This window comes from Ambystoma mexicanum, chromosome 2p (assembly GCF_040938575.1).
Source record: "Ambystoma mexicanum isolate Mex_15411 chromosome 2p, UKY_AmexF1_1, whole genome shotgun sequence".
Taxonomy (NCBI): Eukaryota; Metazoa; Chordata; class Amphibia; order Caudata; family Ambystomatidae; genus Ambystoma; species Ambystoma mexicanum.
In genome coordinates, this window is record NC_090923.1 from 1,098,271,910 (window position 1) to 1,098,289,976 (window position 18,067).

The window sequence follows — 18,067 nt, forward strand, 5'->3', positions numbered from 1 at the left end:
CGAGGAATTTTTACTTACATTATGACCACAAACATTCACAGCACATTACTTCACATTACTTGACAATAAAATGAGCAATTCATTCATAGTACTTCTCATTTATAGTTCAAAAACACAGAAGCCTGATTTTAGGCCACCCAAGGTCTTTCAAACCAACAAGATAAGCAATCCACCACCATCCACAGATTTAAATGGGGAATAGTATCAGAGAACAATATTACTTCTTTCTAAAACCTGTACCACGTTTATTGTTAATGTTGTTTCATGCCCAGAGATCAATCTGTCCCAGAACATATCCGACACAATTCCCTCTTCCCTACTTACAAATCTCCCAAACAAGACCACTCTAACGGGCCAAGTGCCCTCAAACTCCATTAACAGATGTTTTAACGTTTGGTTTAATGGGTTTTTACATATTTCACACAGTTTGTGGGCTATATCATCTTGTCTATGTTTGGCTAATGCCTCTGCAATGTTGACTAAATTCAACCGGATTCTAAGGACATTTTTTCTGATCTTCCAGTCAGGGAATTTTACCAAGTACCTCGGAAGATGACCCAATTTTTTGTCAACCGTCAAAAATGAGTTTGAAAGGACTGAGTTTCGCAGATCTTCTATTGTTGCGATCCAGTTCCTCATTTCTACTGCCCTCTTTACTTTTAGAGGATTGTTGATTAGTGTTTCAAGGTTTGTGCCAGCTTTTGCAAGGATCTCATTTACCCTTATTTCTAAATTAGAAAGGATCTTTGATTTGGAGTGCTCAAGGTGGGCCTTGATATCTGTGTATAACATATGATCCTGTGTGGTTGCAATCTGGCAAAAAAGAGATGCCAGTTTCCCGTTTACCAGAGAGCCCAAGGATGTCAAGCCCAGCTCAAATCTCAAGCTAGGAGTTGGGGCACTCATTGGGAGCCCAAGGACTCTCTTCCATATTAGGCCCTCCAGTTTTTGCCAGTGTATGTACCAGAGCAACGGTTTGTCCTCTAGCCCATATAAAATAACTGGCATAGCTTTCGCTACATAATACTTGATCAGGGGAAGAATCGAAAAAGCGCAATATTTAGCAAGAATCTTTTTCGTTTGGGGAATGAGCTGCATGATTTAACCATTCACACCCGACTCCCCTTTACTCATTGATGGTGATGCATATACCATGTAGCCCAGGTACATTACTTCTTCAACCCTTGGGATGACCTGGCCCTCCAAAACCCATTTAGAGTAATGGACCCTTTTTCGCGCATGCCTAAAAACGACTATTTTAGATTTTGTTGGATTGATGGACAGTCCATTTACCTTGGTATATTCACCTAGCCTAGTTAGCAGACGCTGCAACCCTATTGCTGTTTTGTCCAACAGGACAATGTCATCAGCGTAGGCCAGCCAGTGGATCTTCCTCCCATTGATCTCTGGGCTGGCCAACGCTGATGATTCTAAAGAGGCGCCCATGTCTGCCAGATACAGATTAAAGAAGAGAGGAGCACCCAAGCAGCCCTGTCTAACGCCTCTCTCCACCCTGCTGAGATCTGACAGATGGGCCTGGTTGTCGTGTCTCACTCTCAGCGTGGTATCCCTATGTAGTTCGACTAGCATTGACAACATACCTTCAGCGATCCCCCAACATCTCAACTTATTCCAAAGGTGGGCCCTATCGACCTGATCAAAAGTCTTTGAAAGGTCCGCCCATGCGCCGTATAATGGAAGATCTCTTTTTTCTCCTGGTATTCACGCTAATCAGGTTCAATACTAACCCATTCAGGGCAGTGGATATACCTCATCTGAACCCCGTTTGGAATTTAGACAGGATTTGCGCACTTTCTACCCATTTTACAAGATCTTTTAGCAAAAGTTTCATGAACACTTTGCTTTCTATCTCAAGGAGGGCGATCGGCCATAATTCGCCCGTTGTAATCAATCACTCCCCTTGAAGAATCGGAGGACTATTGTGATTTTCCATGAAGGGGGAAACATTTGTTGCTTAAGGATCTCTTTAAAGAGCCAGTTTAACTTCCTGGACCATAGAACTGTGTTGGTCTTTGGGACCTGGTATGTCAGCCCATACGGGCTTGCAGCTCTAGAGACAGATGACTTAGATATTATGTCTACTATGTCCTGTTCATTTTAAGTCAGATGCCAAGGTGCATCTAAGTTGGCTCTATGCCAGTGTCTGTGGGGATTCTCAAAGATTTGTTGTCAGGTATTCAATCCACCTATATTCAGGCACCAAATTACATTGAGCATTGTTGGAATCAGATTTCAGTTGATTGATAATCGACCAACATTTTCTGGAATTGTTTTTGTTAACTAAATGCAACATCTCCCCATCTTGTTGCATCCGTAGCATTTTTCGACCTACTGACCAATACTTGTATTCACACTTTAGCATCTTGGAATCTCTTCTATAGCTCTCAGAGCTGTGTTGCAGTCTCTTCAACTTTCGCAGTTGTTGCCTAAGTGCCTTTTTTTCCACCCAGGTTTCCTCATCAAATGTGTGATTATGTAATTGCCGCCCCCCTGCTTTAACCACATTAGGTGGAAGGGTGGTCCAAATACATTTTGTAAATTTGGCCAGCTCACAATTTTCTATTTGAATTTAGGGAATTCTTGCTAAGTTATTGTTTAGAATTTTTCCTTCCAGTCTATAATTAGAGCGCCATAGTTTCCTCTTTTTAGTTGTTATTTCTTGTGATTGTTTATCTGACACTATGATAGACACTTCGGAGAACAGCAACATAGACAGTGATGAGCAGCGAGAAAATAAACCTGCTGTCAGAAAGATGGAATCCAGCGTGGATGATGACTGCCCTCGATGCCAGGTCGAAGCTGAGGGAATATCATCCTCAATCGACACATTTGGCATATTCAGGCCCCATGAGTCCAAAAAGTCCACCCAACTTCTGCTCCTTCTGGTGATTCTTTGCAATTTTGTTAATTCCTTCTCCTTTATCGAGTGGACACATTGGGTGTTCAGATCCCCTGCAAAGATTATTTGAGCCCCCCCAAATTCTAGTTTGATTCTTTCCAGCAGCGGGACAGTATAACAAAAAAATTCTGAAGTTCAATCCAGGCAGGGTTCCAGTAAGCATTAATAACGCATATCAGATCTTAGACTTACTTTGCAGGCCTGAATCCCCATTGCACTGTTAAATATGGGAATTATTTATTTGCCTGTGGAGTTCTTTAATGCCATCAGCAAACCCCCTGATGGCCTTCCTTTAGCTTTTTGTTGTGCCGGTAATGAGGGCAATATGTAGCCTTCAATTTCTATTGGGTTGACAAGCCATGTTTCTTGCAAAAGTATGAAGTCGTTATTTCTAAATAGATGTTCTCTAATCCTTTTTAGTTTTAAAGGAACTGGAACCCTGCGTGTTCCAACTTATCAGGTGGTACCCATTTTGTCTAAAGAGATTGAACTCCCACTCCCAGTTTCTGAAGTACTTGGGCCAGTATTTCTGGGAGGAGAGTAAGAGCATTTTCTTGCTTGGTTTCTTGAGCGCCCCTTCTCGTCCCACTGGGGCCAGCCTCCTTCAAACATTCCCCCATCCCCAAGGGTTCCAACTTGTGGTAACCTGAGTTTGAGTGGCTTCCCTTTTTAACTTCTATGGGCAGTATGGAAAAAACTTTTACTCCTTGTCTCTCTGGTCTCTTGAGGCACCCAGATAGCATTTTGTGCCTTTCTTGAGGTAAGTCCAATTTCCACAATATAAGGATTTTGTCTACTGGGAAACCGCACAAACTCTATGTCCTCCGACGATAGAAGATAAAGATTTCACACTTTTTTGAAGTAGGATAAAATCACACTTTTGCTAAATGATTTGTGCTGTTTGTTCTTTGCCAGTAACTTAAGCCAAACCTTTGGGACCGCAAAAGCAGATGTTTCCACATCATTGCTCTTCGTAAGTGATGAATGCCTGCTCTGAGCATATTAAGCTATACTGTCTTTTTCCACTGGTACAAGGATCTCTGACGATTTTCCTGTGCCATTCCACATCCCGGGAATAGTGAGCAGCTTTCCTTGGCCAGTCCCCATTTCCAAGGCAATGGTAATGTTCCTGGCACATCAGTAGCTAAGTCAGCCTTTTTTCTTTGTTTTAGGAAGATTGGTGCCAATTTCATACTTCCACCCTGCAAGTAACATTTTGTCTGTTCAATAGACATCCTCTGATTTAGTGCGGGTGTTATTTCTTAAGAAATATTGGGGCCCAAGATGTCCCTGTAACTGAAGTGCCTATCTCATCTAAGGATGTGATTTACTTCTGTCGGACCTTCTCTGTTATTTTGGCTTCTTTCTGATTTTCTTTATTGACCACCGCACCTGGCCTCTTTGCGGATTGCTCCTGCAAATCTGTTTGGAGACCCACACTTACACTTAAAATCTCAATCACTTGTTGCAATACTCCTTTTTGATCATTCTTCAGGGTCTTTTGCTTCTTTTCCTTTTTTACCAGCTTGTGTTCCCTGGGGTTTGCTTCTCGTATGTCCTCCCTAGTTCTTTCTAGAGATTTGGATTTCTGTTTTGTCACTGATGGTGTCGAGAGGGTCTTGAGGAAAAAATGTGCCTCTGATTTCTTAATCCTTGAGTTCTTCTGGTTCTTGGGTTTCTTAGGATCTCTCTTGGTGGGGGAAGTGTTCTCGGTCTCTTCTTTCTTGCCTCTCTTCTCTTTACTCTGCTTCTTCCTCTGGAGTTATGATGGCCTTCTTCTGTCCAAACTGGTGCAGCCTCTTCTAACTCCTGCAAGGTTGCCTCTAGTCGGGTTTGCTGGGATTCTGTTCCCATTTCCGCAACCCCCTCCACTACGTTGGCTAGTCTTCTAAATTCCTCTAGCGTGGATTCTGAGAGGGTGTTGTCGTCAAATGGGTAGATTTACTCATCCTCCCTCCGTCCCTCCCTACTTCCCCATCTCCTTCAGGTGGAATCATTGGAGGTTTCAAGTGTTTCAGAATCTCTTGTAGTAGTTGGTAGGAGTCTTCTTCCTCTTTCTTTTTCACTTGAAAAGATCCTTAAATTGCTGAAATGTCCAGCCCTATCTTTCATGGTGGGGATAATTATTGAGTTGATGGCATTACTGCGCCCCACTGTTGCTAATTCACAGTTCGCCGCTTCTTTAGTGAGTTCAAGGAGTATCCCTGCTTGGGTTTGTACCTCCAGTTTGAGCAATTCAAAGACTGATAGCAGTGAGTTGAACACGAAATTCAGGGTTGAAAGGGTTGCTTCATTAGTTTGTGGTTGGTCAAACCTTTCGGTATTAGATGGTGAAGCCATTCTCTTACTTGCATTTTCCATTCTCCTTTTTTGTTCTAGGATAAAATCTTGTTGCGTACTGTGGAGCTCCTCTCGGGAGCCTAGTTCTTGTGTTGGACTCCTTTCCATGCTGTTTGTAGTATGTTCTGCACCACCCTCCAAAAGATCTTGTTCTGTTGGGGGCTGGGAGGAGGGCATTCTGGTTCCACCTCCACCTCTACATCATTCATGCTCTTGTTCCTTTTCCTTCCGAAGTGGTCCTTAATTTTATTTTTGATTTTTTTTAGTGGTAACTGTATACTCCAGCCCACGTTTCCAAAAATGGGCCAATTCTGATGTACCTCTTTGTCAGTCCCCCCCACTCGAGGAGTATGGTGGGTGGTTTGAGCATGAACTTGAGAATGAGTAGTTAAGGAGGTGTTGGAGGGGAAGTGAACTGTGTTAACTGCCAGGGAAGAATTTCCCGGCACTGCTGATAGCGCCTCATAGGACCGTCCCACTCTGGGGTGTTTATAGCATCTGTAAGCGCTGTACTGCGCAGCTTCATTGCCTGCTCCCTCTTACGCCTCCGCTCAATATTTAATTGTCCGAGTTGGATACCAGGGACACGTGGAATGCAGTTCTTAAGCTTCCCCACACGAGTTGACAGGCGTGTATATACACCAATCTCTGTCTTTGGTCTTGTAGTCCTATGCCTCAAGGCCTTAGGTTGCCAGCTCGAGTTATACTCCTGTAGTCCTGCTCCTTCTAATACAAGTATGAATAAAAAAGTGTTTAGTATTTGCTGTTCATGTACAGTGTTTCAAAGACTATAAATAGCCCGCAGTCACCACCAGTACCCTCCTAGTCGCCAAGCGCATGTGTCTCGCCTCAGTACCTTAATGTTTTGCTGACATCACAGCACGCACAGCTATAATGTGTTCTCAGCCTGTACTCCGCCTGTTCTAAGAGGCCTCAGTTGGAGTAAAAAGAGACTTCAGTTAAGGTGTAAACAGCTGGGTAAGAGCATAAGCCCCAATCACCCCCCGATCACTAGCCCAGCTCACCGTCCGTAGTCTCCGGGTGAGCCCCAGGGTGAGCCGGCGTAAGAAAAACAGTTGCAGCCTCTCACTGCAGAGGGGAAATGTCTGGCGGCATGGTCAGATTTCCCCAACTCCACTCTGCAGTGCAGTGCGGTGCGGTATTGCGTGAGTAAATCAGGAATATTAAAGAACTGACAAAATCTAGAAGCCACAAACTCATGCGCCGCCCAGACTGGCACAGTGCAGCACAGCCCCAGTCAGGTTAACGTTCCTTCGGTCTCTCCTCGATCGTTCTGAAGCGCAAGTTCGGTTAGAGAAGAGGAACTAGAGCGTGCTTATACTCGTACACGTCATCAAGCCACACCGGCACTAGCAAAGAACACAAGTAAACAGCCGCTTCAGACAACCGTACTCCAGTTAATTCTACTCCACTACTCTCCTGAATATTCTTCTCCTTCAAATTCAGAGTGGGCATCAAATTCAAAAATGGCAAAGATGGCTTGCCAGTATGAGAGGGTGGTAGAGAACCAAACAAGATGGCCGCTCCCCTGTGAGCTCCCGTGCGGCCTCTCATAAATCCTGACTAATCTGGAGGATTAGCACTCCAATCCTCTAATAATCACCATTACAAACGGTCTGATAGATGACACGGCCGAAAAAGAGTCCAGGGTCCCCAGATCCCCGAATCGCAATCAATGCACTCGTACAACAAACAAGGCCCTGTGGACCCGCAAACATTCAGCTGTCCTCCCGCGACCCAGCGGCGTTCAACCCAACAGTGGAGATAAGGCTCAACGGGGACTGGAGCACCCCGCCTATGGTACAGGCGTCCCAAGCGAACCTCGTGCCCGCCCCCGCGCCAGACCTACAGCAACCGAGGTAATTGGGTCCGTGCTCGGTGGGATCTCCACACCGCACGAACGGACCAGTGCAGGCGCTGACAGGGCTAGGGACTGGGGCCCCAGCGCGAGCCCGGAGACATCTAGACCGAGATCCCAGCAGTGACGGGGCACCCGCTGTGGTGAACTGACCCGCCGAACGAAGAAGAGCAGTCGGGGCAGCCTGTCGGCCCCTTCAGCGGCCCGGGAGACCATAGCGCACTGGGACCAGCGGGAACCTCCGGTAAACTGCAACCCCCTTCACCCAGCAGCTGTGCCCTCTCAAATCACAAGCAGGAGAGGAGTGAAAATGCGCCGGAGACCTGACAGCCTCAGGCCCACAGGCACAGCTGTCAGCGGCAGCCGGAGCGATCCCACAGGCCTGCGACAGCGAGAGACACACAACAATGGAGAAAGGATCCTAACCCCCTTCTCAGGTACGGCGCACGCCGATAACTAACGACGCAGCACCTGCACTGTAAAAGAACTGTGAATGCACTCCGCCATAACCCGCGCTCAAACCTTGCTAGTAACACGAACTGTGGAGCCACACAGGCCCTCTCAGCAGCAGCTAACACACCGAGCTCGGCAGCAACTACCCTGCTATAAAGGACCCGATCCCCAAGACATAGTAACACCGCACAGTGCACATCTGCAGCCATAAGACAGGGGAAGGCATGTCACCTGCAAGAGCGCCTGAAAATTAAAGCGCGAAACAATAAACAGCAGCTAACAGGGCGGAATTGAAACAGTCTCCCCAAGTCATAACCACGTCTCAGTAACGGCTATTAGTCATTGAAAATACTACCAAGCATTGCACTAAAGCCCTTGCTCAACGCAGAAACACGCTGAAAGACATGGGCTAACCGGGAACCACCCGCCAACCAGGTAGTACCCCCCCAATTAATACGCAGAGTACCAATCCTCGGCAGAAACAAGAGATCAGGGAGTAAGCACAAGGGGGCAACACAGAAGTAATCAAACAAAATACCGGAACACCACTGCGATACAAACACCAACGCTTCCTGCACCATCCTGGAAATCTGATTGGCAGCCGCGCAATAAAGGCAATACCAGGTAACAAACAGGGGGGGGGGGAGGGAATTAATAAATAAAAAGCTCCCCTGAGGCGAGACACGCACTGCTCTAAATAAAGACCCCCAGACCCACACCCCGTACCTGCAGCCTTCAACCCTACCCGGCTGCGACAGCAGAGCAGGCACCGATATCTCCCCCATAAAAGCAGCATGGGAAAAACGAACAAATCGCATCGAAAGCTGAACTTTGAAGCCGGCACTACATCCAAAGCACCCAGACAAAACGGAGAGCCAGAATCCCTGACAAACGTGGTGAGCCAGGAAGACGATGGCCCCCAACCCATAGATATTAGGGCACTCCTCCTTGAACTGAAAGCCGGGATTGGGAACCTCGACAGCAAGATAGACGGCCTCTCCTCTAAGGTCGACCAATTGCAACACCGACTCTACAACCATACCGAACGCTTAGACGAAGTAGAGCATCGAGTATCCAACCTCGATGACGGAGCGATAGCCCTAGCAGCCAGAGTGTCAACACTAGAAGCTCAGATGAAAACGGCTTATGCCCGGAGCGAAGATTTAAAAGGGCGCTCCAGAAGAAACAACATTAGGATTGTTGGGGTAAGAGAGAAACAGCTACAAACAAAAATGGAAGACCACATTGAGACGATGTGCACAACCCTTTTCGGGTCAGAAGTCCTATCACACCTATTCGTCATAGAAAGAGCCCACAGAATATCCAGCAAAAAAACCCATTCCAGGGGCCCCACCTCGCCCGATAATCACAAAATTTCTCAATTATAAAGATCGAGATACGATTCTCCGACTCGCGAGGGAGAAAGGAGAGCTACAACATGATGGAGACACCGTTCACTTCTACCCCTACTTCTCTCCCGCCGTCCAAGCACAAAGGAGATCCTTTACAGGTATCAAACAAAGACTCTGCGACAACCAAATACCATACTCAATACTCTTTCCTGCCCGGCTGAGAGTGCAACATCAGGGGAGGACCCAATTCTTCCAGACACCCGAAGAGGCAGGCCCGTACCTGGACCAGGCAGGCTGCAGCGCACTGAGTAATAACCAGGTGTGCGCTCAGAGAGAGAGGGCACAGAGGAACCCACCGTAGCCAGCTACTACAATAGAAGAAAGACCAGCAAGTAATGCTAATCCCACTGGAACACAATATAGGAGTAAAATACCCCAAGGCCGCGCGACTTGGGAAGATCCCAGTTCCCCTTGCACAACAAAAGTTAACTTCCAGCAGTTGAATGTAGACGGGAGGGTTAACGAAAGACGAGCAGGTTGGGGGTTGCTCGTGTGTCGGGAGGGAACACAGTGAAAAGGTTAGAGATCACCAAGTTAAAGGAAATTTGTTATGATTTACATGCACCAACCACGAGCGTGACCGCCCCCGCCCGACCCCACCCCAAATCATTCCACAACTACCACTAACACAGACTCGTAGCCGCCACCCATCACACCCGAGAATTAGACAACACAGCACCTACAGGCAAAATAACTCTACAAACCTAGCTACCCAAATGAAGAAAAATCTGATAGATTCAACTTAGCTACGTGGAACATCAAAGGTGGCAATCAACCGACTAAAGTGAGAAAGATGACACAATATCTGCGACGCCACAAAATTGACATAGCATTAATCCAGGAAACACACCTGCCCCCTGCTGCTGAAAACCTCTGGGCCAGAGAATGGGGCTGCCACAGATAGTTTGCTTCCTACTCCTCATTCGCCACAGGCGTAGCCATCCTAATCAACAAAACCACCAACTTCAGGCTGATATCGACCCAAAAAGACACAGAGGGGAGATCACTACTAGTACGCAGAATGATCGACGGCGAAAAGTTAATTCTAGTAAACTCCTACGGCCCAAATATCGATGGCCCCAACAACTTCGACTGGGTGATGACTCACCTGGACAAAGGCAGGCGACCCACCATAATATGGGGCGGTGACTTTAATACACCACTCGAACCCAGCAAAGACAAGTCACACCACGGAGCGCTGCCCCACTCAAAAGCAAGCTTGCAAATTAAGGAAATTTGCGAAGCATACGACCTAACTGACATATGGAGATGCAAGCACTGGGACAAGCGAGAATACACCTTCTTTTCCTGGGTCCACAAAACTAGTTCAAGATTAGACTACCTCCTTGTCTCCGCAAATAATCGCATGCAGTGGGGAGACTGCCAAATCCTCCCCAGAACCCTCTCAGACCATGCCACAGTGATTCTGGAAAGCACCACTTCCCAAACGGTAAACGACAAACCTCACTGGAAATTCAAACCAAGGGCCCTTCAAGACCAAGTATTTGCTGATGAACTGCGAAAGGAAATAAAATCCTTCATTGAGATCAACCAATGGTCGGTGCCTTCAGCAGGGACACTCTGGCAAACCCTCAAGTGCTTCGTCAGAGGGGTCTGACTAGCAAAGGAAAACGGGATCCTTAGACTAATATGCAGAGAACTGCACTCAAGCGAATCACACCTCAAAGAAATCAAACACTCACTTACATCCACCAATAGTCCACAAGACCTAGCAAAACTCAAGGAAGAACTAGAAGTATTCAGAACCACAGCTGAAAGAGAATCAAAATTCTTAGACAGCCACCACAAAACTCATCAGTATGGAGAAGGACAACGACCTGGAGCACTACTAGCCAGGCTCATAGCGGCAGACAGGAAGCCTACAATGGTCGAATCAATCACTGACTGCACCGGTAGCCCCGTCTATACTGCCAAAGACATCGTTGAGACATTTCGCCAATATTACCAGGAACTGTACGACTCATACTACACTGCAGATCCCACAGAACTAACACAATATCTCGACACAATCGAACTGTACTGGTTAGACGCCGAACTCAGAGAAGCACTTAATATGCCCATCACTACAGAGGAGATCCTTGAAGTAATCAAGGAACTGCCATACACGAAAGCACCTGGACCAGATGGGCTGACAGGCGAATTCTATAAACACTTTGCGAATCTCCTAACTCCACTCCTAATACAGGTGTATGATGAGGCCCTGGTCAATGAGCACCTACCACCCACACTCTACATGGCCAACATAATTCTCCTCCACAAACACGGCAAACCCAAGATGACTGCGCATCCTACAGGTCGATTTCACTGATAAACTTGGATAACAAAATTCTGGCAAAAGTACTAACTAAACAGTTACTCCCTCTGATGCTGGCCGACCAGGCTTCATTCCAGCTAGAAACACGTTGTTTGGAATAAGAAGAATGTTTGGTGTGATGGCAGCCCTAAATCCGGATCACCAGGTAGTAGCATACGATTGGACGCCGAAAAAGCCTTTGATTATTTCTTGGCGGGACAGCTGTTGTACGTGGCCAGGTGGCTGTCTGTCTTTTGCAGGGTGACTCAGCCCCATACTTTCTAAAAGAGACAGTGTGGATGCATAAAACTGAGATGGCGGGGAGGGGAAGGCTATTGGAGTTGGGCTGGGAAGTTTGGCGCAGAGCATGGAAAACGGTGGGCGACCCAGACCCACCCTCTCAGCAAGTCCCGCTGGTGGTTCTATGCGGGGATGACCCCCAATTGTTCGAAGCGGTCCGCAGATACTGGGAACCGGTGGGTCTAGCCACCCTTGGAGATATATGGCAGGAAGGGGAGGTATTGGAATTTCAGAGGTTGCAGGAGGAGACAGGGGTGCATAGTGGCCAATACATTACATATATCAGGCTCTTGAAACGGGTAAGGGGGAGGTGGCCTGGGACGGCACTGGCGGAAGAACCTGACGCCACCCTGGAAATGATGTATGATGTCTCAGAGGGTGGACATGACATGTCTAGGATAAGAGCGAAGGCAGAGAGGGAGCTACTCCAGCTGAGGCATGATTGGGATGAGGAGATAGGAGAATCCATGACAGATGGACAATGGGATAGAGCCCAGAAGTATCACAAAAAGGTGTCCCGGAATGCGAGACTCCAGCAGATCCAGCTGTATGTCACCCACAGAGCCTACCTGACCCCTGGAAGAATAGCCAGGTTTGGAGGCTCAGCCATACAGAAATGCCCCAGGTGCAGAGAAGAGGAGCCAGGGTTGCTGCACATGTTCTGGGCTTGCCCAGAGGTGCATAGATTCTGGGAAGAAATAAAGACGAAAATGGCCGGTGGGGGTGTGGTGCTGGACGTGGGGTCTGCTGGGGCATGCATGCTTGGGAATTTCCCCAGGCCACGTAATTTAAAGCATATCAGCAAATGAAGGACCTGGCATATGTCCTGGCCAAGCGCAGGATTGCAATGTGTTGGTAGGCGGCCCATAGGCCTAGAGTTGAGACATGGTGGGCGGACCTCCTGAGATGGGCAGAAGCGGAAACTGCGGTTTGGTTCGAAGCTGCCACCAGGGGGGGGAGAAGAGGAAGTGGGTCCCCTGATGGCCTGGAGGCAACTGGTGACCTCAATGGCTACCCCACACCAGCTCAGATGAGTCAACAAGCGCTGAGTTTCCCGAAAATACTCATGTAGATGACACTGATGAAACGGCTCGAGTTTGTGGGGAGGGTGGGGGGAGAGGACGGGAAATGCATAATGTGTTGTTTTGAAATTGATTATGAACGTCTTAAAAGTTGTAATGTTTGGCGTGTTTTTTAAAAAATAATAAAAATTCTTTAAAAAAAAAAGTAAAGAAAAAGCCTTTGATTCGGTCAAAGGCCCCTTTTTATATGCAATCCTGGAACACATGGGCCTTGGCAAGCGCTTCATACAATTAATCTCCATCCTGTATAAAAAACCAACATCGAACATCATACTGAGAACCGATTGCTGAACTAACATATACTTGCAGAGCGGAACGAGACAGGCATGCCCATTGTCCACTCTACTGTTTGCCTTAGTGATGGAACCACTGGCCTCAGACCTCAGACTACACCACCTCCACAGAGGCCTATCTCTGGGCCCACACAACATGAGCATATCACTATATGCCGATGATGTGGCATTGTTTCTTCGAGACGCAAAAGAGAACCTAAACCCAGTGATGTGAGCAGTACTAAGGTTTGGCCACTTCTCAGGGCTGAAGGTCAACAACTCCAAATCAATAATCTTGCCCCTAACTGCCTCAACCGCAGAGTTCGCTGACGACTATGGCTTCCAGTGGCAGCACACGAAAGTCCGGTATCTGGGCATCTACATTTCCAGGTCCAGCGGAGACATCATGCGTGACAACTACGAAAGAGTAGTAGACGCCATTCAAAACAAAATCAACAGGTGGAAATCACTCCTGCTTACACTCTGGGGTAGAGTATCAATAGTGAAAATGATAATCGTACCAAAACTGCTGTATCTCTTTTCAAACATTCCCCTAGTGCTGACCCAGAAATTCCTACGACGTATCAAGAGATTGACTCTGGAGCTACTCTGGGCAGGTAAAGTAGCGAGAGTTGCTTACTTACAACACATTGACCCTCCCGGTGAGACAGGGAGGCCTGGCCCTCCCAGATATGGAGCGATACTACTGGACTGCACAGGCCCAATTTCTCAGCCACTGGTATGCAACATATTTCATAAAACCACATGTTCAATTTGAAAGAGCTCTGGCGAGCCCACACCTCCTACGGGCCATCATTTTTGGCAATTTTTCTGCACCTCGAACTCCACTGAACATCGTTTTCACAACGTACTCCATCTGGAAAAAGATGGCTAAAAAGAGTGAAATTCAAATCAGATACTCCCCCCTCCCCTCCTTCCAATAAAACACATTCCAGGAATCCCTATCCCCGGGGAAAGGGTTTTCCAACAATGGACAGAAAATTTACAGCTGCACACCATGAAGGATTCATTCTCAGAAGGAACATTTCTTTCCCCCAGCAAGCTCACACCACGGGACGGAATAACGCACTAGACATCTTCATCTACTTCAGATTGCGGCACACACTACAGATCTACCTCCCTACCTTTCTTCAACAACCCCCAGTCTGGTCGCTGCTGGACAATATGATACAAGCGTACGGAAACGGCTGCCTAATAACAACCATCTACAAGTCACTACAGCCAGAATCTAAGTCACCCAACCCAGGCGCTAAAGCAAGATGAGAAAGAACATTAAACACCACGATCGCAGAAGGAGACTGGAACTATATACTAAACATAACCAAAAAAGTAGCAATCACGAGATACAAGCAAATACATTTCAATTACCTTCACCAAATATACCACACCCCAGCTAAACTTCATGCACATCGAGAAACAATACCCGCGGCATGCGGTCGTTGCAGATTTCCAGAGGCCGACTTCTTGCACTTGGCATGGACCTGCCCCACAGTAGCCACATTCTGGAAAGCAGTGCTGGAAAAGACGTCAGCAATAATCGGCACAGAACTACCCTCCGACCCCAAACTAACGATGCTGGGTCTGACCAGAGACCTCCCGACTGAAGTCCGGAAACTAGCACATCTCCTACTAGTCCTAGCATGTAGAAGAGTAGCATGCAACCGGGGAAGGGGGCCACCTCCGAGCCTACACCGTTGGTTGAAGGACATCTCGTACTGCCAAGATGTAGAGCCCAGCTTTATCAAGTCACTGCCACTACACGCGCAACCCCCCCCCGACATCTGGGGGCCGTACATAGCCTACCTAATAACATCTACAGATGACCTAGACTCACAAACCTCATCTCCATCACACAGTCAAAGGTCCTCACTACCACAATGTGCCACCGCTCCAGATAACACATGAAAACGATTCTTCAATTGGGACTCAACGCGTGACCACGCAAGAAACAAGGCATACGGGGGAGAGGGAGGTGGGAGCGGCGGGGGTTGGAATCGCTCGGGGAAACTGGTGCACGGCTTGTTGGTTTGTAATTTGTTGAAAAACCAATAAAGAAAGTTTAAAATAAATAAATAAATAAAAATGGCAAAGATGCAGACCTTAGCCGTGCGCTTATTTACACAAGAAGGAAACACCCACCATTTTTCAGTTCAGGGGATGATATAGAGGATGCTTGAAATGCTAGTTTCTATTGTGAGAATGTCAAGTTATCCTCTGTGTGGATGGTCACCACTATGATGACAAGGCCTGCTTCTCCAGTGACCACACCAGCTGCTTACATAGTTGTCACCAATCTTTTTATACCTTTTTTGCCATTGCAGGACAATAAAGGATGTGCACAGTAACTTCTTGGAAGAACAAAATCGAATCTTTTCCAAGATTTACAACGATTCAAAAGAAAGTGCCAGGTATAGTGCATTTTATGTTATTATGACGTTTTGCAGTTGTTCTGCCAATTAATTTGCTTTGTGCCTTTTTTGGAGAGATTTCTAAATTTGTAGTAGCTTTTGGGAGAGCTCAAGTTAGAAACAGACATTGTGTGAGGTTCAGAAATTGCTAATTTGTAGTAGCTTTTGGGTGATCTCAAGTTTGAAATGAAAATTGTGTGAGGGCCTATTGGCTGTGTTGGGTGCTGTAGTGGAATGGGTGGGGGTGTTCTCAGTTTGGTGTTAGCAATGGATGAGGAGACTCAGCTTTTTCTGATCCATTTAAAAAACAGGGCGTACCTCTGATTTGTACCCCTCCACGGGAGGCCTTTAAGGCTGGCAACCTTCTTCATTTTGCCACTCTCAACTCTCGCTCTGCCGTCAAACACTCCTCTGACATCTGCCACCTCCTGGAAGAACTTGACTTCAATGTCCTCGGTCACGCCGAAAAAAAAAAAGGAGGTGATGGCTGGAAGGTTTAGAATGAATCTTAACCACTGGCATTGCTCTGGGCAACCCTCCAGACCACCGTTCTTCGCCTGCCAAGCCATTACAGAAGGGGAAAGACCATATGCAAATCAGGCTTGGCCCCACCCCAAAAGGGGAAGTCCAGCCCGAACTGCTAGGTCACATCCCTTCTGCACGAGACCACAAGCATCCCCAAACATGTTTCACCCTTTTTGGGGCTCATCAGTGAGGAGTAGCTTGGGTCTCTAGGCCCAGCAGGCACGGGACCCACGTCTGGGCATACCCGTCCCACTCGGGGTGACAAAGCAAAAAAAAAGAGGTGATGGCTGGAAGGTTTAGAATGAATCTTAACCACTGGCACGAGACATGGTTCACGGCCAGCACTGTCACAAGCTATGACACTCTCCTCCCTGACGGCTACAAGATCCTTTCTGAACCCAGATCCACCTGGTCTGGAGGGGGTGTAGCCCTGATCTTCCTGGAGTGGATTCCTGCCTCTATCATTCCCACTCAGACATACTCCTCTTTCAAATGTATTGTCTGCAGCTTTCTCTCCTGGCCACTCTCTTACCGTGGCCACTATCTATCAGCCTCCTGGTCAGATCATCTCCTTTCTCTCCGAATGGGCGGACCTCTCCTCCTCCCTCCTGTCCTCAACCACTCAACCTCTCCTTCTTGGTGACCTCAATATCCATCTAGACTCTCCCTGTTCCTCCTCTGTACTCTTCCTTGACCTCTGCGATTCCCTCTCCCTTTCTATCTGCCCCTCTGGCCTGACGCACTCTGCAGGGCACATGCTCGATGTTTTGATCTCCTCCGCCCCCTCCCCCTCCATTCCTCAGACCACTTCTCTCTCCTTTAGTGATCACTCCCTCCTGTCCTCCCATCTCTCCCACTTTGCCCAAAACTGCCACCTACCTTCTCAGACATCCGTCCCATGAAACGTGTGTCAGTTAAGGCTTTCGCCGCCACCTTCTCTACCCCCCCTCCGCCTCTGGCTGACTCACACCATGACACAGCCCTTTCAATGCTCTACCCTTCTATCTCTGATACTCTTGATGCTCTTGCCCCTGTCATTAGGATCCGTTTGCAATTCTCAGTATGACTGTGACCTTTTCCTTTGGTTAGCACTTTCCACTTTTCCCCTTCCCCCCTGCAGTTTCCCGCTTCCCTCTCCACTGCACTTGCATGTTCTCTATGTCACTGGGCCTAGTAAGATTGTTGTTTTTGTTCTCCCTTGTTCCCCTCCCTTGCCTCGTCGCACTCTGAAACACTTGTATACGAGCCCGATACAAATAAAATATCAATATCAATATAAATCACCCCCTTGCAAATATTAGAAGATCTCAAAGCATGATGCAATAGAATCAAGTAAGTTAGACCATTCACATGGTTAAAATATGCTAAAACTGCAGTCTGGCAAACATCGACAGGATTGGTAGTTAAGAGACATGCATATCCTGTTTTAAATCAGAAGCCCAAGCTCAAATAATTGAAATGTCATTTGATGGCAACATTGGGCCTCATTACGAGTTTGCTGGTAAGTTATCCTAATTACCTGCATGCCGGTGACACTGTGTCAGTGAACTGGAGCTGCTGGAATCACCTGTTGATTCCATGTTGGCGTGCACGTGCATGCTGGCATGCCGGAAGCGGTGGCACCGGCATGCTGGTAAATCCAACATCCCCCCCACCCAAAATGCCAGCACTGGCACCCTTGATGCCGGTGACTCCAAATCTGGCATCACACTCCCGGGTCCACTGGTACCGGTAACAACGGTACCGCAATTACCGTGACCGGAAATACAGTGATCGCCGGAAAAGGAAATCGACCGGCAGCCATTACTAAAACACAATCCATTGCAACCCTGAGTGCACAGGACACACACCTAAATCCTGAGCACAGATTTAGATAAAGCAAGATGACATCAAGAGTCTGTGCAACCCGGAGGTGAAAGCCATGCTTCAGAGAGGCAGAGCTAAAAAAGTTGGCGGTCACCCCTGTCCAACATGCAGACCAACTGTTCTCCACCGACCAACGCAGGCAGGCACAGCTCTGAAAGAAGACCATCTGGGAGGAGGTTGCCCTGAAAGTGACAGCAGTTGGCACAAGCCCGCCCCCTCACTGTGCGTGACTGCCACAAAAGGTGGGATGACCTCTGCTTGAGGGTGCGCAACAT

At 47.6% G+C, this 18,067-nt stretch overlaps 1 protein-coding gene across 2 annotated transcripts in view; it reads left to right on the top strand.

Moving 5' to 3' along the window:
* Positions 1-18,067, top strand: part of DNAJC4 (DnaJ heat shock protein family (Hsp40) member C4) — a 1,241,876-nt gene that overhangs the window by 959,688 nt on the left and 264,121 nt on the right. For both annotated transcript variants that reach the window (XM_069645092.1, XM_069645093.1), the window contains one exon: positions 15,315-15,401. In XM_069645092.1, the coding sequence (XP_069501193.1) occupies positions 15,315-15,401 (87 nt within the window). The remainder of the gene's footprint in view (positions 1-15,314; positions 15,402-18,067) is intronic.